Below are 23,514 nucleotides of genomic sequence, written 5' to 3' on the forward strand. Positions count from 1 at the left end.
CATTATCTTGGGACCTCAAGAGGAAGAACATTCATCCGACTCATGCAAAATATTTTCAGGCATAGATAAATCCAAGGCTGGACTCGAGGTTTTAAAAAGTATAATCAGATTCCTTATAGAACAAAATTTCAGCAAAGCCCATTTTAAAAAAAAGCCTATATGGCAAATAATTATTCTTGCTGTACTGTAATATTCTTGCAAAAAAAAAAAATGGCTCCCTAACTGGAATCAATACAGACTATAAATGGTCTCATAGACCTGTTGTGTAGTAACTGCCAGTCTGTTCTGCTTTGCTGATTTTACTAGGTGCTTCGTGATCTAGCAGTCCAGGGAGTTCCTGTCTCTTGCTGTCTATTTCCTCTAAGAAAGAGAGCCCACAGTTTTCTACAGTGTCATAGTGCCTGATCAATAAAATTCCATATTTGAGGTCAAAAACCCCATAAGTGCTTGCTAGTCTCCTGCTTTGGTTTGTCTTCAGCACCCAACTAGTGCACATTTCTCAAGAATCCACTGAGACTAGAAACCCCCCAAACACTGGATGGTAACTTAAGAATGTTTATCCCAAGACCTGCAAAGACCAAACACATGGCCCACAAGTACTTTGACTTTCAAGCCCTAGATCTTGCCTATTACAAAATCTTGATACATCTTTTTAAACCACTCCCTGCCAAGTCTCTTTTCCAGGTTCAGAATAAATTAAGAGACCAGCTTTCAGTTTTCAAATCCTAAGCTCCACTCCTCCTGCTCTAACATTGTTTTCAGATCCTTGCTTCCTAGCTTGATTTCTTCTCTGCCTCAGTTTCAGTATCTGTAAAATGGAAATCACAGTATCCATCTCACACAGGGTTAGTAGTATTAAATGTAAAATGTTAAGAATAGACAAAGCCCATCATACTCTTCAATGTCCCACATTCTGGATGGCGGTTGTAGGGGATGGAGGTGCAGAACTTTTTAAAGTTTTTAAATATAAGTTGTTGTGAATACGTCAGGTATTAAAAAAGCAGATTGGGTGATAATCAACCAGCATTCCTACCATTCTTATCTGCTTATCAAGACAAAACCTGCCAATGTCTCAGCCTACCTGCATTCCAAGTGTTTTGGAATTTGGTGGTAAAACCTGATCTGAGGCTTCTTATAATCTTTACTCAGTGGAAATGTGCCTATAGTTTACTACAGTATATAGTGTTTATTTAGAGGAGCTGCCCAGGAACTGTGGGGGATGAGTCTTTTCTAAATTGTTAAAAGCAGTTCATGCCACTATTCTGAATAAATATTTCCAAAATGCAAAAAAGTTGTTCTTGCTCTACTTTATACAAATAATTGGGCCAAGCACAATAAGTCTTAAAACTAAGACTTGGCCAGGCACAGTGTCTCACACCTGTAATCCCAGCACTTTGGGAGGCCAAGGCAGGCAGATCACCTAAGGTCAGGTGTTTGAGACCAGCCTGACCAACATGGAGAAACCCTGTCTCTGCTAAAAATACAAAATTAGTTGGGCGTGGTGGTGCATGGCTATAATCCCAGCTACTGGGGAGGCTGAGGCAGGAGAACCACTCGAACTTGGGAGGCAGAGGTTGTGGTGAGCTGAGATCGCACCACTGCACTCCAGCCTGGCCAACAAATGCAAAAGTCCATCTCAAAAAAGACCCAAAAAACTAAGACTTATTTTGCAAGTAAATTTGTCCTATAATTTGTCTTTAATAAAAAGGGGGGCTAGAGAGAAAAATTATGTTTCAAAAGAGCTGTAGCATACTTGTTAGATTCTAGTCTTGCCTGCTATTCTAGAGTTTTTATTATTTTCAGCAATTTGGACTAAACTCTGAATTCTTTGTGGACTATGAGCTCCCAAATTAATGCTTTCAAACTTTTCTTCCACTTTTCTGACTTCTACTTAATGAAATTTCTACTATCTTTTTCCAGAGGCCCTGCAAGCTAAAGGCCATTCCTTGTCCTACAGGTGACAAAAATGTGTCAGATTACCATGCCTTTCTCATCTACAGCTAGAGGCATTTTGAGTCTAACATCTGGATAAGTTATACCCAACATTAACCTTTTTCTTCTATTCCATAGAAATGTCTGTTATTGCAGCCTGGTGTGGTGGCTCACGCCTGTAATCTCCGCACTCTGGGAGGCCGAGGCAGGTGGATCACGAGGTCAAGAGATCGAGACCATCCTGGCCAACATGGTGAAACCCTGTTTCTACTAAAGACAGAAAAATTAGCTGGGTGTGGTGGCACAGCCTGTAGTCCCAGCTACTCGAGAGGCTGAGGCGTGAGAATCTCTTGAACCCGGGAGGCAGAGGTTGCAATGAGCTGAGATCATGCCACTGCACCCCAATCTGGTGACAGAGCAAGACTCCAACTCAAAAAAAAAAAAAAAAAAAGCCTCTTATTAAAAATGTTTGCTTCATCACGTATACAGGCCTAGCCCATCTGCAATACCACCTCCTGATATGGGAAATAGCCATTTAACTGAACTCATCTAGTCTCAGGACTAGAAAACTGACTAAAAATATATGGAATGGTATATTTAAATATGCTCTTTCCATCGATCCCAATCGGTCTAACAACCTCTGGCCTAAATCTCTCTCTGCTAGTGACTCCATGCCTGATTGGTTCTTACAGCTATGCACCTGGATCCCTCAGAGATTAAGATCAATTATACAAAGGCTTCCGAAGCCAGGAGTTTCACTCTTTATCCTGGGACTCATTATTCACCTTATAATTCACTGTTCACTTAAATGCTGTGCTAAAATTAGAATACTAATGCTTTATCATGCAAGCCTTGAAACCCCATCCAGGCACTTCTGAGGATGGGCAAACAGCTGCAAAGCAGTTCCACTCCTCTTACCTCAGGGTCAACACCTACTCCCATTATGCCTCATATTGGCAGGAGAAAGCTCAAGTGATCATCGATCGCCCTTTCCCGTCTTCATATCCCGCATCTTAAGAAGAAGGTGTTTCATAACCTTATTTACTCCTGAAATTTACTCCTGCCTTTAGAAACCCAAACGGAGGGACTGAAACTGCCTTTGCAAAAATTATAACACAGAATATTATGATGGTGAAGAGATCTGACCTAACCAACTCCATCTTGCCTCTAACCTCCAAGCTGTCCTTGTTCATTCCTGGCCACAGGCCGAACTAACTTTGGGAGGAACTTATTATAGTTTAACTTTGAAACAAAGATTATAACAGCCCTTTCCCAAAACAAACCCCCTTCCTACCTGGGGACTAGACTGCCTTTGTAGGACTAAAAAATTAGCCACAAGATTAGAAATTATGGTTTTAAGAGTCATGCAGCTAGAGGGCGCAAGATTCCAAACATCCCCAAACTGCTCCTCAGGATAACATCAAGTTTGAGGGAAACGCTGCACATATTTATGAGGGGAGCCCCATATATGTTTAATGGGTAAGCATAGTTATGTAAATCCTATGCTCACTTTGGGGTAGAGTTTTAGAATAAAAATGAGGTAAAAGTTAGCCTTTATGTCAAAAGGTAAACTGTAGGACACAAACATGGGTTGTGTGCAGCATCCCTCTATAAGCTGGTTAAAACTGGCTTGAATTCTGTAGTTGCTTATTAGGAACTGTTTGTAAGACTGGTCCTGTGTCCAATCAGAGTTGCAATGTAAGCCAAAGCTGATTGCTCCTTTCTTTTTTTTTTTTTTTGAGACAAAATTTCGCTCTTGTTGCCTAGGCTGCAGTGCAATGGCACAGTCTTGGCTCACTACAACCTCTGCCTCCTGGGTTCAAGAGATTCTCTTGCCTCAACCTCCCAAATAGCTGGAATTACAGGTGACCACTAACACACTCGGCTAATTTTTTGTATTTTTAGTACAGACAGGGTTTCACCATGTTGGCCGGGCTGGTCTCGAACTCCTGACCTCAGGTGATCCACCTGCCTCGGCCTCCCAGAGTGCCGGGATCACAGGTGTGAGCCACTGCACCCGGCCAGATGGGAGTTTACTCAGGAATTTCAAAACTTGCTATGCCAGCCAGGCCCTGAATCCTGACCCATAGGTAACTTTGTTTCCTTAAACTTTGGGTCCATCTTAATTGATAAAAGGGCATCTATTTTATTATTTCAGGTCACGTACGGAATTACTAAAGAGGGAAGAGGTCATGGGAACCCCAGAACTTGTAGTTGGCCAGGCAGTAGTGCAGGTAGTCTGGGAATCCCACTTGTGGTGTCTGAAGTGATGGCAGTCTTCAGGGATTCAGTGCCAGGTTAGCATGTGGTCTGCGCTAACCCAGTGTAGTTAGTGTCAGATTTTAATTCAATTGTAGAACACCTAGTTGGTGCCAGAGAACTGAGGAACTGTTTATTTGGAAAAACAAGTCCCTCAGCCAGGAAGGGACACAGTCCAATTTAAACCCAAGCTTTTTACCAGAATGCAGACAAAGAGTAACTAATGCTGGCAGTTGTGAATGACAATTCAATAGTATCTGGGGCCAGAACAAAAAGGACATTTTAAATGTAGGTTGGTTTGGAGTTTCTTAGGGTACTTTGTCTTTAGTGGAAAGAGAGGGATAGCAATGGATGAGAAGTGTACGTGTGAGGGTTTCTGCTGTCATGATTCTTGTTTTGTGCGAAAGAGGTTTGAGCATGTTGAAACAGGCAGAGGCTAGATGTAGAAAATGCTTAATGGGGGTGTCACAGGATACAATTACAAAAGATGTAGTTTAAAGATCTCAACGGGTTTTATTTGCATTCATAGAATAAGACGAAACCTCATTCTATAAAACAGAACGAGTGTTCTGATGAGCTGAGCAGAGGAGATTGGTTTTTACACACAGAGAAGGGCTGAAGAAAGCAAAAACAAAGAACAAAGAGCGGATAAGTCATTTCACAGTTACTTTCCTTGTAAGGTGGGAAGAGAAAACAGAACAATAGAGAAATAACTAATTGGTTAACATCAGTTTACATTTTTTGGTAATGATTAGGGCAGATGAAACTTTATTATCATGCCTGTTTGGGAAATTAGGCTGTTCTCTCTCTCTCCTGATTTCTAGGAAGGTCAAATAACAACTTCGTTTTGGTTTAGTTACATAAAGCTTCAGTATGACTGACTTCAGTTTGATTTTTACTCTCATCGCTGGGGCCTAGTGCAGGAGCTTAGTCCAAAACAATGGCCTCCTATAATTTTTATTAATCAATTTTCCACTTTTGGTCAAGGCTCAAGTGAGAACCTGACCAAAACTAAGGGCATTGGCACTAGTCTCAGTTACCATCATTTTAGGTTTCCAGTCTCAACACATCATTCATAGGGTACAGTGTCCACATCGTCGTGCATTTATTTGAGTTTTTTGTTATTCCAGCAAAAGACAGACTATTTGACATTCAACAGATGGCTGTATGCAACATTTAAAACTTCCTTTTTTGAGACAGAGTCTCACTCTGTCGCCCAGGCTGGGGTGCAGTGGCGCGATCTCAGTTCACTGCAACCTCTGCCTCCCAGGTTCAAGTGATTCTCCTGCCTCAGCTTCCCAAGTAGCTGAAACTACAGACATGCACCACTACACCCAGCTAATTTTGCTATTTTTTGTAGAGACTGGTTTTTGCGACATTGGCCAGGCTGGTCTTGAACTCCTGACCTCAGGTGATCCGCCCACCTTGGCCTCCCAAAGTGCTGGGATTATGGCCACAAACATTTAAAACATTTTGAGAGCATATAGTGCAACAGAGAGACTACTATTACTCTCAGGAGGATAATATTAAGAGTCTGGAGTATGCTCCTTCACTAGGGTCCTCATGAAACAAACGAACTAAAATAGAATAAATTGAAGAATGAGCCAGATGAGGAGTGCATCCATCTTAACCAAGTAGCCAGTCTGTTAATTTTTTCATCCCACTCTCTCTGATACCCAATGTATTTATCCTTGTGCAGCAAAAAGTGCTAGCAACTGCCGCGATTCTTTCTTGTTCAGCTAACAGAAGATCTATCAACTCATGACTGAGCTAGAGTATGGAGCGACAATTTGCAAGTTACCCACAGAAGCTACTGATTGTGAAATTCTAACTATAGCATTATTCTGCCAGACAAAAAAGACAGGCATAAGCAAGGAAAAATTAAGGAAAATAAGAGTCATATTATGGCAGAGTATTGTTCTGACAGTTTTGTTTGTTTTTTGGAGACAGGGTCTAGCTCTGTCACCCAGGCTTGAGTGTAGTGGCAGTGGCATGATCTCATCTCACTGCAACCTCCACCTCTTGGGCTGAAGCCATCCTCCCACCTCAGCCTTTTGAGTAGCCAGGACTACAGGCATGCGCCACCATGCCTGGCTAATTACTGTATTTTTTGTAGAGACAAGGTTTTGTCATATTGCCCAGGCTGGTCTCAAACTCCTGGGCTCAGCAATCCACCTGCGTCAGCTTCCCAGAGTGCTAGGACAACAGGCATGAGCCATCACACTCAGCCATTCTGACAGTCTTGAGAAAAACTCCCATGATAAAGTTAACAACTCATATCAGTTTGTGGTTTCAATGTCTATGGTTATGACATCGGGCAGTTTGGTGAACTCTTGATGTGGTCCACACACCGGGCATGAGACTTGTCCCTTAAAATTTACATCAAATTGTCTAGCTTCAGCTGTGGGGCTTTAGGAAAAGAGCAGTTCTGGTTCTTAGTCGGAAAATTATAGCCAGAAACTGGAGGAAACTAGAATTCAGGATCCAGTCCAGTATACAGTTAGACAACAAAAACCTGAAAACAATGAATAGGAGTACAACCTAATAACGGGTGTACTACAGTTTTTCTTATTCTCTTTACAGTCACCCCATGTATTTTTTTTTTAAAAAAGAGGCCAGGTGCAGTGGCTCATGCCTGTAATCCCAGCACTTTGGGAGGCCAAGGTGGGCAGATCGAAAGGTCAAGAGTTCAAGACCAGCCTGGCCAACATACAGCAACCCCATCTCTACTAAAAATAGAAAAAATTTGCTGGGTGTGGTGGCAGGAGTCTATAATCCTAGCTACTCAGGAGGCTAAGGCAGGAGAATCGCTTGAACCTGGGAGGCGGAGGTTACAGGAAGCCAAGATTGCACCTCTGCACACCAGCCTGGGCAACAGTGTAAGGCTCCGTCTCAAAAAAAGAGAAAAGAAAAGAAAGAGAAAGAGAGAGAGAGAGAGAGAGAGAGAGAATATGAAAGAAAAGAAAGGAAAGGCAACAATCTTGCATGTTCTTCACATGTACCCCAAAACATAAAATGCAATAAAAAAAGAAGCATATATTCTACTATAAACAATAAGAGTATAAATATGTTTAATTATTTCTGAGTCTAAATACTGACTTACATAATTACTAGAATAACATCTATTTTTTTTTACTGTTTACTAATTAGTAACTAAAAAAATGACTTCTTTTAGTTGCTTGTTTGGAGGAATGTTAATGTTTGTTCTACATGCTAATATTCACAATCTCATATTTTAGCTAATATATTCACACTTGTCCACAATTATCTTACAACTAGTAAAAATTTGTCATATTAATATTATATATATTTTACATGTGAAAATATGCTAATTAAAATTAAATACTTCTTAATTACAGAAATAGTTTGTAGCAGTATCAAAGAGTAAATAAAATGTAACTATGTAAGTGGGGAATAATTTTATAAATAAAATGTCTATGGTAAGGAAAAAAAAGGAAAGAAAAGAAAGGAAGAGAAAGAGAGAAAGAGATAGCAGCAGCATGTCTCTTTTAAAAACATTCCTTTCTTCACCTCTGGCTGCTGTCCATAAGTGGTGTGAAGAGTAGTCAATCTACCTCCCACTCACTCCTCTAGCCTCGCCTCTCCACCTCAACTGCTCTTATTGATGTCTCTAATACGTTCTATGTTCTAAACAAAGGACATTTTCAGGTCTTTATCTTAAGTTCCAAACTATTTTACTATCTCTGCAGTACCTTCAACACAAGATATCTAGAAAAGAACTCACTTTTCTTCCCTGTGCCCCCAAACACACTCCTCTTTTTCCCTTTCTAAAGAGTACCTCCACTATTGGTCGTCCAAGAAACCTGGATGACAGCCTCGTCCTCCTTTTCTCCCATGCCCTCGGCCTCATTCATGACCAAATCCCCTCACTCTATCAACCCCCACAAAGCACTCAAGTGTATCCTTGATTCCAGTGCAATTTCCCCATAACCTCTATCATGATCATTCTAAAATGTAAGTCAGATAATGCCAGTCCTCTACTAACAGTCTTCCAGTAGCTCTTCATTGCCTCCAGAGTAATCTCTAAGCACATACAGGAGAACAGAGTCCTTTGGGATCTTGAAGGCCCAGCCTTTCCAGCCTCGTCTCTCACCACAACTTGCTCTTACTGGATGCCCAAACTCCACAGAAACTCTCAGTAGCTTCCTGAACTTGCCAGGTGATTCCATGCTGTACTTTGACATGGAACCTGCAATGTCCTTTCTGGCCCCATTTGCCGGGCCAACTCCAATTTGTCCTTCAAGACTTAGCTTGTACCTGCTCAGGGATTCAGTAACTTGCATAGGGAGAGTTTCATTATTCATCTACTGTGGGTTTTCTTTTTGAGACTCTTAAGGTATTTGGATTAGTGTAAACCCTAAATGGTTTCATACAGCACTAAAGAAGTATGGCCTACAGTAATCCCACAACTACAGAAGTAGATTTGTTCTTTTAGTCACATGTTGGTGACTCAAAATCTGTATTAAGCATTTGTAAGTATTTATAAATGGTGCTTTTTTATTATTCACAGTATACCAAGGCAAAAATAAGCATTCTTAAGTTAGAATTCTGTAAAGATTTCTGCTTATTCAGCTCATCCCATCTCACTCATTACCAGAATCTTCATGTAACAGCTTGGTTGGTCTGTCAATCCAGCTGTCTTTACATAACAAATATTACAGATGCCCTTAACTCTGAATTCAACAAGGCAATGTTGAAAAAGACCAACCTAGCACTCTGTATTTTACATTTTTTTTTTCACCCTGTCTTAAGGTGCTGCAACACTCTGTAATGAGAATGATATAGAAGAACTTTCTTAGGAATGCATCATAACATACATGAAACCCTACCTACATTTGATGATGGCATGGGAATATATAATTTTCTCCATGTGTTTCAGCTGTAAATGGATAATAATGGTAATCTCACATGATTATCCTGATGATTAAATGAAGAGAACTTTGAACGAGAGATAAAAAGTTAGGATTCATCAGCATATAAAAGGTATTTAAACCATGGGAATTGACGAGATAACTAGAGAGAAAAAGTTGAAAGAGTAAAGATCCCAGCCCTCCTTCCAAATGTTCTCCACTCGTTAGTTCATTCGACAATTATTTTTGAGTGTCTAAGATCTGCCCATCATTGAGGATGCATGAGTATACAAAAGAGACATGGAAAAAGCTTATAGTCTCCTCAGAGAGACAGGTAGCACACAATATTTAACTACAAACTACAAAAATTGCTCTAAAGGAAAAGTTTCTGCACTCTGAGAGAATTTAATGAGGACCTAATTCAGATTAAATAAAATCATGTATATAAAGCACTTGGCATACTATCTGAAATCTAGTAAGCACTTTGTTCAGAGAAGGCATCCCTAAGAAAGTGGCAATTATGCTGACACCAAAAACTTAGGAGTTAGTTATGTAAAGAGGAGGGGGAGCCGGGCGCGGTGGCTCATGCCTGTAATCCCAGCACTTTGGGAGGCTGAGGCGGGCGGATCACAAGGTCAGGAGTTAAAGCCCAGCCTGGTCAACATGGTGAAACCCCAGCTCTACTAAAAATACAAAAAATTAGCCAGGTGTGGTGGCAGGTGCCTGTAATCCGAGCTACTCAGGAGGTTGAAGCAGGAGAATCGCTTGAACCTGGGAGGTGGAGGTTGCAGTGAGCTGCGACCGCACCAATGCATTCCAGCCTGGGCAACAGAGCGATACTCCATCTCAAAAAAAAAAAAAAAGAAAGAAAGAAAGAAAGAAAAAAAGAGTAGGGGAAAGAGCTTTGCAAGCAGAGCAACAACACCCAAGAAGGCCCTGGGGAGGAAAAATCTGGGGCACTCCAGGAGCTGAAAGGAGACCTGTACGGCTAGAGCATAAGACAGGTAGTAAATGACAATACCATCTACCTGGCACCCCCAAGTAGAAATCTCCCTCTACCCCATGTGATTAAAATGACTTCAAGAACCATACAACATTACATGGACATAATGTATGATGGTTAACACACACACACATACACACACACACACACACACACACACACACAGTAACTCTATACATTATATTAAAATACTAATGATGCAGATGAATTGCATCTACCTGAAAATGAGGCTGCGATTCCTTTTTTCAATGTCCTCCTTCACAGTCACCCTTCTCCTGCTACTGAAAGGATGATGGCTCGTTCACCCATTCGGAGACTCATTTTGGTGCCTTGCCCCATGAATAACAATTCAAGAAAACATCCTTTCCAAGAGTGAGATCTATGAAAACAAATCCAATAAAAATTCAGCAAGAAATATTAAAGCATCCAGCATTGTATTGTCATTCAATTTTCATATAAATGCAGATTCAAAATTTAATTTAAAATTTAGATGTGAAACGGTTATCAGACAGAAACACATAAAGTGCAATAATAAGAATACAAATACTTCATTTTTTTAAATGGTTAAAATATTTGGATAGAAATTTCATGAAAAAGATACACAGATTAAAAATAAGCCCATAAGATTAAAAAAAAAACACACAATAAAATACTTACACACATCTAGTTACAATGGCTAAAATATAAAAGATTGATCATACCAAAGGTTGGCAAGGATATGGAAAAACTGAAATCCTTATACACTACTGGTAAAATGATACAACTACTTTGGAAAACAGTTTGGCAGTTCCTTAAAAAGTTAAACATACATCTACCACATGGTCTAACCATTCCACTCTTACCTATCCAAGAGAAAAGAAAGCATATATCCATACAAAGACTTGTACTCATGGCAGCTATATTTGTAATCCACAAAAACTGGAAATAACCCAAAAGGTCATCCATGGGTGAATGAAAAAATTGTGGTACATCCATACAATGGAATACTACAAAGCAACTTTAAAAAATAAATTCTTGACATAAGCAGAACCTGAATCTCAAAATAGTTACAGCAACTTTAAAAAATTCAGATCACAAAAAGTACATACTATATAATTCCATTTATATAATACTCTAGAAAATGCAAATTTATCTACAGTGACAGAAAGCACTGTAGAATAGAAAGGAGGGTTTACAAAAGGACATGAGCAAACTTGTGGATAATAGATATGCGCATTACCTTGATTACAGTGATAGTTGTATGGGTATAAACTTGTATCAAAACATCCAACTGTACACTTTAAATAATTTTATATCAACTGTATCTCTTTTTTTCTTTTTGAGATGGAGTCTCATTCTGTAGCCCGGCATGGGAGTACAGTGGCACAATCTTGGCTCACTGCAACCTCCACTCCTGGGTTCAAGCGATTCTCCTGGCTCAGCCTTCTGAGTAGCTGGAATTACAGGAGTGTGCCACCATGCCTGGCTAATTTTTGTATTTTTAGTAGAGACGGGGTTTCACCATGTTGGTTGGGCTGGTCTTGAACTCCTGACCTTGTGATCTGCCTGCCTCAGCCTCCCAAAGTGCTGAGATTACAGGCATGAGCCACCATGCCCGGTTTTTGTTTTTGTTTTTTAAACAGAGTTTTGTTCTTATTGTCCAGGCCAGAACACAATGGCACGATCTCAGCTCCCTGCAACCTCTGCCTCCCGGGTTCTAGCGATCCTCCTGCCTCAGCCTCTCAAGTAGCTGGAATTACAGGCATGCACCACCACACCCAGCTAATTTTTGTGTTTTAGTAGAGATGGGGTTTCACCATATTGGCCAGGCTGGACTCGAACTCCTGACCTCATGTGATCCACCTGCCTCGGCCTCCCAAAGTGCTGGGATACAGGCATGAGCCACTGCGTCTAGCCTATGTCAACTATATCTCAATAAAGCTGTCTAAAAAATTAAATAATGGTAAGAAGACTATTAAGCTTCATATCATTGGTTTATTCGAAGCATAGTTCTATCAAGATTGAACATTTGTTCCTTGCCTAAACCATACAAGCTTCAAACTCTTCCACTTCCATAGCCTATCAATCCTACTTCTTTTTTTTTTTTTTTTTTTTTTTGAGACGGAGTTTCGCTCTTGTTACCCAGGCTGGAGTGCAATGGCGCAATCTCGGCTCACCGCAACCTCCGCCTCCTGGGTTCAGACAATTCTCCTGCCTCAGCCTCCGGAGTAGCTGGGATTACAGGCACGCGCCACCACGCCCAGCTAATTTTTTGTATTTTTAGTAGAGACGGGGTTTCACCATGTTGACCAGGATGGTCTCGATCTCTTGACCTCGTGATCCACCCGCCTCGGCCTCCCAAAGTGCTGGGATTACAGGCTTGAGCCACCGCGCCCGGCCCAATCCTACTTCTAAACTGTAACCTGCCCTTCCTCTTCCAAATCTGGCCAGACATTTAATACATGCTGTCAACACAAATACCCCAGAGTAAGCTATGCAAGAGTGTGGATGACTTAGCTAAATGCCCTGCTGCTACTTGAAAAATTTTAAGTTTAATGAAGGTTAAACTGAGTGTAACTGACCTATAATTGCCCTAAGTCTAAAGTAGTTTAAGAAGCTGATAGGTGCCAAGTGTGGTGGCTCATGCCTGTCCCAGCACTTTGGGAGGTGGGCAGATCACCTGAGGTCAGGAGTTCAAGACCAGCCTGGCCAACATGGTGAAACCCCGTTTCTACCAAAAATATAAAAAATTAGCCTGGTGTGGCGGCACACACCTGTAATCCCACCTACTCGGGAAGCTGAGGCAGGGAGAATCACTTGAACCCTAGAGGCGGTGGTTGTAGCGAGCCGAGATCTTGCCACTGCACTTCCAGCCTGCCAACAGACAAGACTCCAACTCAAAAAAAAAAAAAAAAAGAAGCTGATAGGTGAGCTATCGGTGCATTAATCTCATAGACAATCTTAGCAGGTTGAAGTCGATGGGTTTTGATTGACTGACTACATTGTAAATTGTAAATACATGCAATTTTAAGTTATCTGAATAAACTTTTCTATTCATTAACAGTAGTCATCTCAATTTTAGAGGCTTCTGTAATACTTGTGTGCCTCCATCTGCATGCACAACACGGTAAGACTAAATAGACACCAAAGATACTCTGGGTTCTTGCTACTAAACAAATATTTAAGCACTATGTGCACATTGTTACAATTAATAAGGCAATCTGACCCCATCCCTGCTGCCAGGAAACTGCAATACTATTAATATATTATAGTAATATATTAAAGAGGAAGACAACTGAGTTAAAGAGAATATGGGAGGGGGAGGGTGTGGTTAGGAGATATCAGAAAACAATCTCTACAGACTCTCAACAGCCATCCTTTATGCTTGATCTTCAGTTCAGTGGCTCTAGGATCCCAAGGGCCCTCCTAACTGCATTGCCTTCTCTCTCCAACTCCCTTTGTCTCAGAATGTTATACCTTCCCCCATTTAAGTGGAGGCTTAAAATATATCTGTGTATTCTTACCTACTGACAAACAGCTGGAATTGTTCATGGGAAAGGAGTCAAGGAAAAATAGCTAACGCATTCAGATCCTTGGAGTTTCCTTTTTAATTTATTGCTTTTGCCGGGCACGGTGGCTCAAGCCTGTAATCCCAGCACTTTGGGAGGCCGAGGCGGGTGGATCACGAGGTCGAGAGATCGAGACCATCCTGGTCAACATGGTGAAACCCCGTCTCTACTAAAAATACAAAAAAAAAAAAAACTAGCTGGGCGTGGTGGCTCGTGCCTGTAATCCCAGCTACTTAGGAGGCTGAGGCAGGAGAATTGCCTGAGCCCAGGAGGCGGAGGTTGCGGTGAGCCGAGATCGTGCCATTGCACTCCAGCCTGGGTAACAAGAGCGAAACTCCGTCTCAAAAAAAAAAAAATATATATTGCTTTTTTGAGATGGAGTATCAGTATGTTGCCCAGGCTGCAGTGCAATAGTGGTATCTTTGCGAGTCTCTGTCTCAAAATTAAAAAAAAAAAAAATCATTAGAGTCTTCATCTCAGGATGGACTAAGGCTGTGGCATGCTGCTAAGCATTTAAAAATAAAGAGGGAGGATGGCCCGGATTTGCAGTACCTGAGTAATGGCAATACTCCCACCCAGTCTGATTTCAAGGTCCCCTTGAGATTATTGAATTCGAAGTTCAAAAGGTATGCGCCTAGTATTCCCACAGCACAAATACAAGAGGTAAATAACCTCAAAAGCATTGATAACAGTAAAATAATTACAGTACCCATTACCCTTTCAGTGTCTATTACCTTCGTTTGTAATATAATTTAACTGTGAATTTACATAACGAAAAAGTCTTCCAAGGTGCAAGCGCGCTCCTGGGGAGGGTATGAGGCTGTTGGCAAGGAAAGCAGCTTTTCTTTTCTTTCTCTTTCTTTCTTTCCTTCCTTCCTTTCTTTTGTCTTTCTTTTTCTTTTCTTTCTTTCTTTCTCTTTCTTTCTTTCTTTTCAAAGCGTCTCAGTCACCAGTTCATCATGGCTTGTGACTGAGAAGGAAAGCAGCTTTTCTTTTTTTTTTTTGAGACGGAGTTTCGCTCTTGTTACCCAGGCTGGAGTGCAATGGCGCCATCTCGGCTCACCGCAACCTCCGCCTCCTGGGTTCGGGCAATTCTCCTGCCTCAGCCTCCTGAGTAGCTGGGATTACAGGCACACGCCACCATGCCCAGCTAATGTTTTGTATTTTTAGTAGAGACGGGGTTTCACCATGTTGACCAGGATGGTCTCGATCTCTTGACCTCGTGATCCACCCGCCTCGGCCTCCCAAAGTGCTGGGATTACAGGCGTGAGCCACCGCGCCCGGCCGGAAAGCAGCTCTTCAATGGTATGAATGCCCTTCGTGTCCAGACGGCCCTCTATAAATCAGCCCTATCGACCGCGTCCCAGAGACTCGTCCACGCCCTTCTAGAACACACTTCATTCATGCCACTCCTAGCGTGCGCTCCTACCCGCCCGAGGGGCTCGTCTCCCGCGGGTGACACAGAAGCACTATTTGGTGACTATTTGGTGACACAGAAGCACTACGGTCGCCTGGGCCACACGGGAAGAAGGACCGCGAAGACTCCAGTCGGCGCCCGGGCTGAGGGGCTGAGGGGCCGAAAACGGCAGCCGGCATCCGCTCAAGCCGCGCTCCCCTCACCTTTGAGACGCCCCGGAAGGGGCCCCTGGCAGAAGCGGGAAGTCTTCCGGAAGGAAAAGGCCGGAACCAGAAGATTGGCTCCCAGCCGTGCGCTGCCCGGGGCCCCGCCAGCCTCACACCCCGCCCGCTGCCGTACGCACCGCCTCCTTGCCAAGCTCCGCGCGGCGCCCAACCCAAGGGTTCACTCGGGCGAGCGGTCTCGCGGTGGAGGGACCGCGCGCCGGCCGTGGCGAGGCCAAAGGCGGCCGGGTCTCCCGCGCTGCTCCGAGCCATGCTGAGGAGCTGCGCCGCGGGGCTGCGCCCGCTCGGGACCCTGCGCCGGCTGCCAGGAGGCCGGCGCGCGCCGGGCAGCGAGCCGCGAGCGGCGCTGGTGAGTCTGGGCATTCCCGGGTGTGGGGCGGGAGCGGGACTCGCAGTCAGAAACACGCCTGCCGTAGCAGAGCCTTCGACCGGCCGACCTCAGAATAAATCTCACTTCGGCACCACACGGCGGCATAAGCAGCCGGGGCCTGGGAATACTCAGTCCTGAAATTCTGACCGTAAGAAACAGGACGGGAAAGTCACCCCGGTTTGTTTTTTTGTTTGGTTTTGTTTGTTTGTTTGTTTGTTTGTTTTAGTTTTTTGTGTGTTTTAAGAGACAAGGTCGGCCGGGCGCGGTGGCTCATCCATGTCATCCCAACACTTTGGGAGGCCGAGGCGGGCGGATCACCTGAGGTCAGGAGTTCGAGACCAGCCTGACCAACATGAGAAACCTCGTCTCTACTAAAAATACAAAATTAGCCGGGCGTGCTGGGGCCTACCTGTAATCCCGACTACAAGGGAGGTTGAGGCAGTGGAGGTTGCCTCCAGCCTGGGCTACAGAGCAAGACTCCGTCTCAAAAAAAAAAAAAAGAGAGAGAGAGACAGCGTTTAGCTCTGTCACCCAGGCTGAAGTGCAGTAGCAGTCACTGTAATCTTGAACTCCTGGGCTCAAGCGGTCCTCCTGCCTGAACCTCACAAAGCACTGGGATTACAGGCGTGAGTCACTACGCTCTGCCTTTTTTTTTTTTTTTTTTGAGACGGAGTTTCGCTCTTGTTGCCCAGGGTGGAGTGCAATGGCGCGATCTCGGCTCACCGCAACCTCCGCCTCCTGGGTTCAGGCAATTCTCCTGCCTCAGCCTCCTGAGTAGCTGGGATTACAGGCACACGCCACCATGCCCAGCTAATTTTTAGTATTTTTAGTAGAGACAGGGTTTCACCATGTTGACCAGGATGGTCTCGATCTCTTGACCTCGTGATCCACCCGCCTCGGCCTCCCAAAGTGCTGGGATTACAGGCTTGAGCCACCGCGCCCGGCCTCATTTTTTTTTTTTTTCTAATTTATTTTTAATTGACAGATAAAAACTCGTATGTTTATCGTGTACAACATGATGTTTTGAAGTATGTATACTCAACTCAGTTTTGAAGCAGAGTGCAGGATGCTGGACTCTGTTCAATTCAGCAGGGAAAGGACCACTACTGCTACGACTAATACTAATAAAGGTTCTTCAGGGTCACACACTCTGAACCTAGGCAGTCTGGCTCCTAACCATTGCCGATCCCAGAAGAGCACCATCTCTTCCAGTGGTTTAATCCTGATTCTCTCTGACTTGTCTTGTTTCTGAGAAACAAAACAGCCAACACTGGAAGTGAGCAGAAGGCTTCTGGATTTGAGATAATCATTAATATCCTCTCCTAAGCCAGTTTCTTCACCTTTAAAGGTTGTTAGATTATGATGTAATGCAAGCAAACTGTTTAACTCAATGCCTAAAATAGTATTAAATGTTACCTGTTTACATATCTCTATTTTGTGCTTTACTGATGTATTCAATAAATACCGATTAAGCCCCAACACTATGTCAGGCATTACTGGCCACTGACGATGTACAGGTAAGAAAGAAACAATCCTTTCTCTTAAGAAGCTCACAATCTAGTGTAGGAGAACCGGTGTCTAAAGACAAAATTATAACATATTTACTTTAAAGATCTTAATTGGCTTTTATTTGCAATGGTAGAATCACGCAACTCCTCATTCTATAAAGTAGAATGTTAGGATGAACTGAGCCGAGGAGGTTGACTTTATAGACATAAAGGGAAACCCCGTCACTACAAAAAATTAGCTGGACATAGTGGCACATGAATGTGATCCCAGCTACTTGGGAGGCTGAGGTAGGAGGATCTCTTGAGCCCAGGAGGTTGCAGTGAACTGTGATCACACCACTGCACTCCAGCCTAGGCAACAGAGGTGAAACTTCTCAAAAAAAAAAAAAAAAGAAAGAAATTCCGCAGGGTTGGGTCATGTAATGCCCTCACATGTTCCCTCCTTGCACAGAAGTTTTCTTGAAGCTAACCCATTTCCATAACTTGCTTATCCTAACCCAGGAGTCTGTTTTTTGGTGGCAAGCATTCTGATGCTCTCAAGTGCAGGCCACGTTCTGGTTTTCGCATTGAGATCCCCTTAACCAAATCAGCCAATGATTTTTCCCTACCTAAGCATACAAGAAAAAGAAATTAAGATAACAGACATAAAATCCCTGTGAATTTCTGAAAGCCAGAGTTTACACCCCCTGCAATAATTGCCATTTATTGCCAGTTTCTGTCTGACCCAGTCAGACACCTGAGACCTCCCTAGGGGACCAAGTTATGTTTCTGTCAAGACTGTCACTCTTGCCAGTGACTCACCAAGCCACTGCAAACCCCAAAAGGTCATATGCTATCACATAGCACAAACTAATCTTTGGTCCCCACCCCAAGTTCATGTTTCCTCTCATAGCACAAACTAATCCTGGAATTAGAAGCCAAAATGATCAAGGTAGATCAATGCAAAAAGAGCAAAGTCTACGCTGGGCAGGTGGCTCATGACTGTAATCCCAGCACTTTGGGAGGCCAAGGCAGGCAGATCACAAGGTCAGGAGTTCGAGACCATGCCAGCATGTAAAACCCCATGTCTACTAAAGATACAAAAAAATAGCCAGGTGTGATGGTACATGCCTATAATCCCAGCTCCTCAGGAGGCTGAGGCAGGAGAATCGCTTGAACCCAGGATGCGGAGGTTGCAGTGAGCCAAGATTGCACCATTTCACTCCAGCATGGAAGACAGGCAAGACTCTGTCTCAAAAAAAAAAAAAAAAAAAAAGTAAAGTCTGACCATGGTTGTACAATCTTCGGACTCTTTGAAGCAGACAGGGGAGCCTCAAAAGACATGGCCAGTGTCTCTTGCATACGTCAAGGGATCTCAGGAGTTGTCAGCAGTGTCCCTGCAGTCCCTTTGTCCATGTGGGCCAGAACTGTCATAAAATAAGATTACAAATTTAGTTTATAAACTAAAGATCTTAATTGGCTTTTATTTGCAATGCAATCCAGAATCAAACAACACTTTCTCCTATAAAATAGAATGACCCGTCTGATGCACTGAGCAGAGGAGGTTGGCTTTGGAGACAAAAGGGGCTAAACTGGTTTCAAAATTGCTTTCCTTGTAAAGGTTAAAGCAGAGGAGACACCCTTATCATGCTATCTAAAACTGGCTTGTTTGGGGATTTGGCTGTTGTCTCTCTTACTCTCCTTAAAAGATCAGATAAGCAACTTAATTCCCACTTAAAGTTGTGGAACTTCAGCATAAGTAACTCCATTTTGCTTTGGTCTTTTAGGCCTGGTGTAGAAGCTCAGGCAAAACCAATGGCCTCCTATGAATTTTATTTAACAGGAGTGAAATTGTAAAATTAAAATATGTATGTACTATGTGCTGTAATGAACTACTTAAGGAAACAAGATAAGGGAACAACTCTGTATTGATAAGAACTGAAAGACATAGTAATTTAGATGAGTATAGTATTTCTTTTTTTTTTTTTTTTTTGAGACGTGTGGGGAACACTTCCGTGTGAGACCCCTAAAAGGCGTGAGTCTCACTATACGGTGAGTTTGATCCCAAACACAGTTTCCTACTGGAGGCAGTCGAGCTATCCGGAAATATAGGAACTGAAAGATGAATGATCAGTTTCTAATATCAACCACAATATCGTTTGGGCCTAAAACTATGTGTTGCTGCTAGACCGAGTAACCCCCTACCAGCAACCGGTTCCTGCTATGACCTTTTTATGACTTTAAGAATAAGTTTTAACCTTTACTTACCTAACTGCCTTGTACCCTAGATAATGGTTTAACTGTCGATATTTGCAAAGAAAAATGCCACCATAAGGGATGGCTTGGATTCCTAACTCAGAGATTCATGAATAATGTTTAGATATAAACAATTCTTGTGAACAATGTTTGGATATAAACAAGCTTTGTGAATAATGTTTGGATGCAAACAAACTTTGTGATTGTAGAAAATTTTGTTACTTTTTACAACCATTGATCGCATATCTGACTTCTCTATTGTATAGGCCATGTGAGGCATACATTTACATTCCTCTTACTATGACGTAGACCAAAGCCAAGAAAGTGTATTTATTCCTGGCCTTTGAAAAATAAAATTTGCTGTTTAGGCACAGCCTATCAGCCCTTCAGACGCCTCGCTTTCTCTCTCTCTGTCTTTATTATTTTTCCAGGCGCACTCCCTCTTCCAAGTATTGGGACCCTCTTGCAGGTCGAGAGACCCCCAGGCAGACGTGCCTACCCGTCCCGGACAGTCCACGACAGAGACGGAGTTTCGCTCTTGTTACCCAGGCTGGAGTGCAATGGCGCAATCTTGGCTCACTGCAACCTCCGCCTCCTGGGTTCAGGCAATTCTCCTGCCTCAGCCTCCTGAGTAGCTGGGATTACAGGCACGTGCCACCATGCCCAGCTAATTTTTTGCATTTTTTTAGTAGAGACGGGGTTTTACCATGTTGACCAGAATGGTCTCGATCTGTCGACCTCGTGATCCACCCGCCTCGGCCTCCCAAAGTGCTGGGATTACAGGCTTGAGCCACGGCGCCTGGCCCGAGTATAGTATTTCTATTAAGCTACTGTAGTTTTCTTTTAAAGAACAATGAATGCAGATTAGTCACTAATCCTGTACCATCTTGCACTTTGGGAAAAGGATGTGCTAGTCTTACAAAGGTGAATTCATTTTTTTAATTATATGTTGGTGCCTTGTAATCTGTGCTGAGAATAAGTATTAGTATTTACAGGCTTTATAAATCATGCTTTTTAATGTTCAGTAACTTACTCTTAAAAGAAGACACATTTAAAGAGTCATAACTTTTCTTAACAAGTTCTACTGTTGTAGGACTTTCTTCTCAGTTCAGCTAAAAACCAGGTTCTTGTTATGTGACCAGGAAAGATTAGGTTCATGGACACATAGAAGGGTGAGAAAACTAGAATTTATTGCGTGAAAAAGGAAAAAGAGAAAAACTTTCAGCAGAGTGAAAGGAAAGCCTGTTACCTGGCTTCTGTCCCACCACACAGGAACTCAAGAGGCCAGGCTCCTTCCCTCTGTAAACAGAACAGCGCGAACTTCCATGGTTCCATCCCTTTTTCCTGCTGTGCAGGCCCGTTGGAGATTCCTTGGGGACCCCTTTATACTTGGCTGTCTCATTCCCCATCTAAAGTACATTTAACTGCCTTTGGAATAAGGATAAGGGTAAAGACTGGTCTTAACTGCTTCCTGCTTACAGGGGACGCTGTTTTTGAGAAAAGGCCATCAGAGCTCTCTCAGGCCTATCTGAGGGTTCCTGGCAAAAGGGGCCAACATCCAAAGCTCCGGTTGCATGACTGTTTGGAGTTTGATGGCTTGAAGGGAAGAAGGGACAAACTGGATTATTAGAAGCCTTATTAAAATGAAACACGGCGGGGGTAAGGACAGCTCAGAAATCCCAAGGCCTTTTACCAGTTTGTACAGGGGGAGGGAGTCCAAAAGCCCGACTAGTTTAAAAAAAACAAACAAACCATTGCCAGTGTGTCAGGCTTCTGGGTTCCCTTTCCTTGAGCCTAATCCTATGCCAACCAGTTTAAGGTCTGGGAAATTAACTCTTCCCAGTTTGGAAGATGCATCTGAGGGGAGTGTCCCATAGTACAGAGACACAATGACCTATCAGTGAAGAGAGGACAGAGGAGGAGAAAGGAAAAAGAAGCTGTTTTTCAAAGGAATCCCAGGGGTTCAGGATGCATTCGAAAGGGGTACAGACTGAAGATGGATGGCTACTCATCTAGAACGAGCGGAGCAAGTGTCTCTTCCTAGCAAATACCTGCGGTATGCGAGGGAGGGAAAGTGAGGCATTTCTCTTTCTTTCCTCCATCCGTCCTTGTATCCCCAAGTCCTGGCAACTGTGACAGGATGCCACCTATAGAACAGGGAGGCCCTGGAGAATAGGGATTATCTGCTTTCACCTATGCCTCTATCACCGCTACTGTCAGTAACCTTGGAGTTCCCTAAACTTCATTTATGCCATGGATGTTAGCACAACCTTTATCCATTAAACGGGAGGTTTGGTTTAATCGGCAGGAATTAGCCATGTTCGCCTGTGCTGTGCCATTTAACTTCTGTTATCGTCTGCCTCTGGAGCCCTTAAATCCAGTTTTCTTTCCTAGGGCTTTGACCCGAAACTTGGAATTGAATTTAGGACAAATATGTGTCTCGGGGGGGTCACACGGACTCCTTATCATAAGCTAAATGCTAAGGCGAACCTGTGGAATTGAGTCCTCCAACAAGTGAGAGAAAAGACTTTCATTTGTTTGTTTGTTTTTTGAGATGGAGTCTCGCTCTGTCACCCAGACTGGAGTGTAGTGGCGCAGTCTTGGCTCACTGCCACCTCTGCCTCCCAGGTTCAAGTGATTCTCCTGCCTCAGCCTCCTGAGTGGCTGGGATTACAGGTGCCTGCCACCACACCTGGCTAATTTTTTTGTATTTTTAATAGATAACAGGGTTTCACCATGTTGGCCAGGATGGTCTCGGACTCCTGGCTTCATGATCTGTCTGCCTTGACTTCCCAAAATGCTGGGATTACAGGCATAAGCCACCATACCCGGCCCTTATCTTTTTTATTTTTTATTTTTATTTTTTTGAGATGAAGTCTCACTGTGTTGCCAATAGGTTTTTGTCTTGAACTCCTGACCTAAGTGCTGGGATTACAGGCATGAGCCACTGCACCCAGCCAGCTTTATTTTATCTAATTTAAAACAATTCAGGTAGTCTCAATTACATGTCATGCAGATAACTCCTGGCAATTTTTAACTTTAATATAAAACCTGGTAAGTTGTTTTAATTATGTGCTCTGTCCAGCATAATTAGGGGCATGGTTAGTTTTATATGTCCCAAGCCTTACCAAGTTGTACAATTCTCAAAACCCACAAAGCAGTTTGTAACCTTAAAATGCTTAGCAAACCTAGTAACTGACCTGCATAATTTAGTCCACCTATTTATATTTTGACAACATCTGCATTTTACCAGTAATCCTTAAGGCTGTTTTTATTTTTCAAAGATTAAAATCACATGAACTAAAAGGTACCATAGCTTTTATCTTCCCTTTAAAAAAATATTTGTCTGGGCATGGTGGCTCACACCTGTAATCCTAACACTTTGGGAAGCTCAGGCGGGCGGATTGCAAGGTCAGGAGATCGAGACCATCCTGGCTAACATGGTAAAACCCCATCTTTACTAAAAGTACAAAAATTTTAATTCTGTTTATGTGCTGTTGAATAGAATGTGTATTCTGCGATTGTTGGGTAAAATGTTCTGTATATACCTGTTAAGTCCATTTATTCCAAGGTATAATTTAAGTCCATTATTTCTTTGTTGACTTTCTATCTTGCTGACTTGTCTAGTGCTGTCAGCGGAGTATTGAAGTCCCCCACTGTTATTGTGTTGCTATGTCATTTCTTTTTTTTTTTTTTCCAAGTTGAATTTCCATTTTATTTTTCTCCAGAGAATAGTTGTCTTCAGTCTTTTACTTAGCTCCTTACATGGGTTTTGGTGGGGGTCGTGGGGTAGCACACACAGATCTAAATTGGGGTGGGGGGTGTTTGGTCCTTGCAGGCTTCACGAGATCGATTCCTAACTACTTTGCTGTGAATTGCACAACTCACACAGTAATGTAGCTTCACATAGAGTTTGGGAAGTACATAGGCATCAAAGGTGCTCGCTTCAGAAATATCCCTGACTGCTGCAGCCTCCACTATGTTTCAAATGACAAATTTCTTAATGCCTTGTCCTTAGACACACACTGGGCACAGTTCATGCAGCAAATAGGCTGAACATGGCCACGGCCCTTTTTGGCACGACTGTTGTTCATTCTTTTCTTTATCATCTTGGAAGCTTGCAGCAGAGAAAAGCTATGTCATTTCT

General features: G+C 42.9%; 1 protein-coding gene and 1 long non-coding RNA gene across 7 annotated transcripts in view; one reads left to right on the forward strand and one right to left on the reverse strand.

Moving 5' to 3' along the window:
• The window catches only part of LOC104649915 (uncharacterized), a 128,343-nt gene extending 113,051 nt beyond the window's left edge, over window positions 1–15,292 (reverse strand). Inside the window, exons 1-2 of one of the 4 annotated variants that reach the window (XR_012515017.1) lie at window positions 14,348–15,292; window positions 10,284–10,444 (exon numbers count right to left, since the gene is read on the reverse strand). This is a non-coding gene — a long non-coding RNA (uncharacterized LOC104649915). The remainder of the gene's footprint in view (window positions 1–10,283; window positions 10,445–14,347) is intronic. The other 3 variants (XR_012515019.1, XR_012515018.1, XR_012515020.1) reach the window with 3 other exon arrangements.
• Window positions 15,293–15,331: 39 nt separating this feature from the next.
• The window catches only part of LOC101034294 (acyl-coenzyme A thioesterase THEM4), a 41,439-nt gene continuing 33,256 nt past the window's right edge, over window positions 15,332–23,514 (forward strand). For all 3 annotated transcript variants that reach the window (XR_012515016.1, XM_039460090.2, XM_039460089.2), the window contains exon 1: window positions 15,332–15,603. Coding sequence is in view for 2 of the 3 variants with exons in the window: in XM_039460090.2 (XP_039316024.1) it covers window positions 15,505–15,603 (99 nt within the window). In the remaining variant the exon portion in view is untranslated. The remainder of the gene's footprint in view (window positions 15,604–23,514) is intronic.

Source organism: Saimiri boliviensis, chromosome 19, assembly GCF_048565385.1.
Source record: "Saimiri boliviensis isolate mSaiBol1 chromosome 19, mSaiBol1.pri, whole genome shotgun sequence".
In the NCBI taxonomy this organism is placed as follows: domain Eukaryota; kingdom Metazoa; phylum Chordata; class Mammalia; order Primates; family Cebidae; genus Saimiri; species Saimiri boliviensis.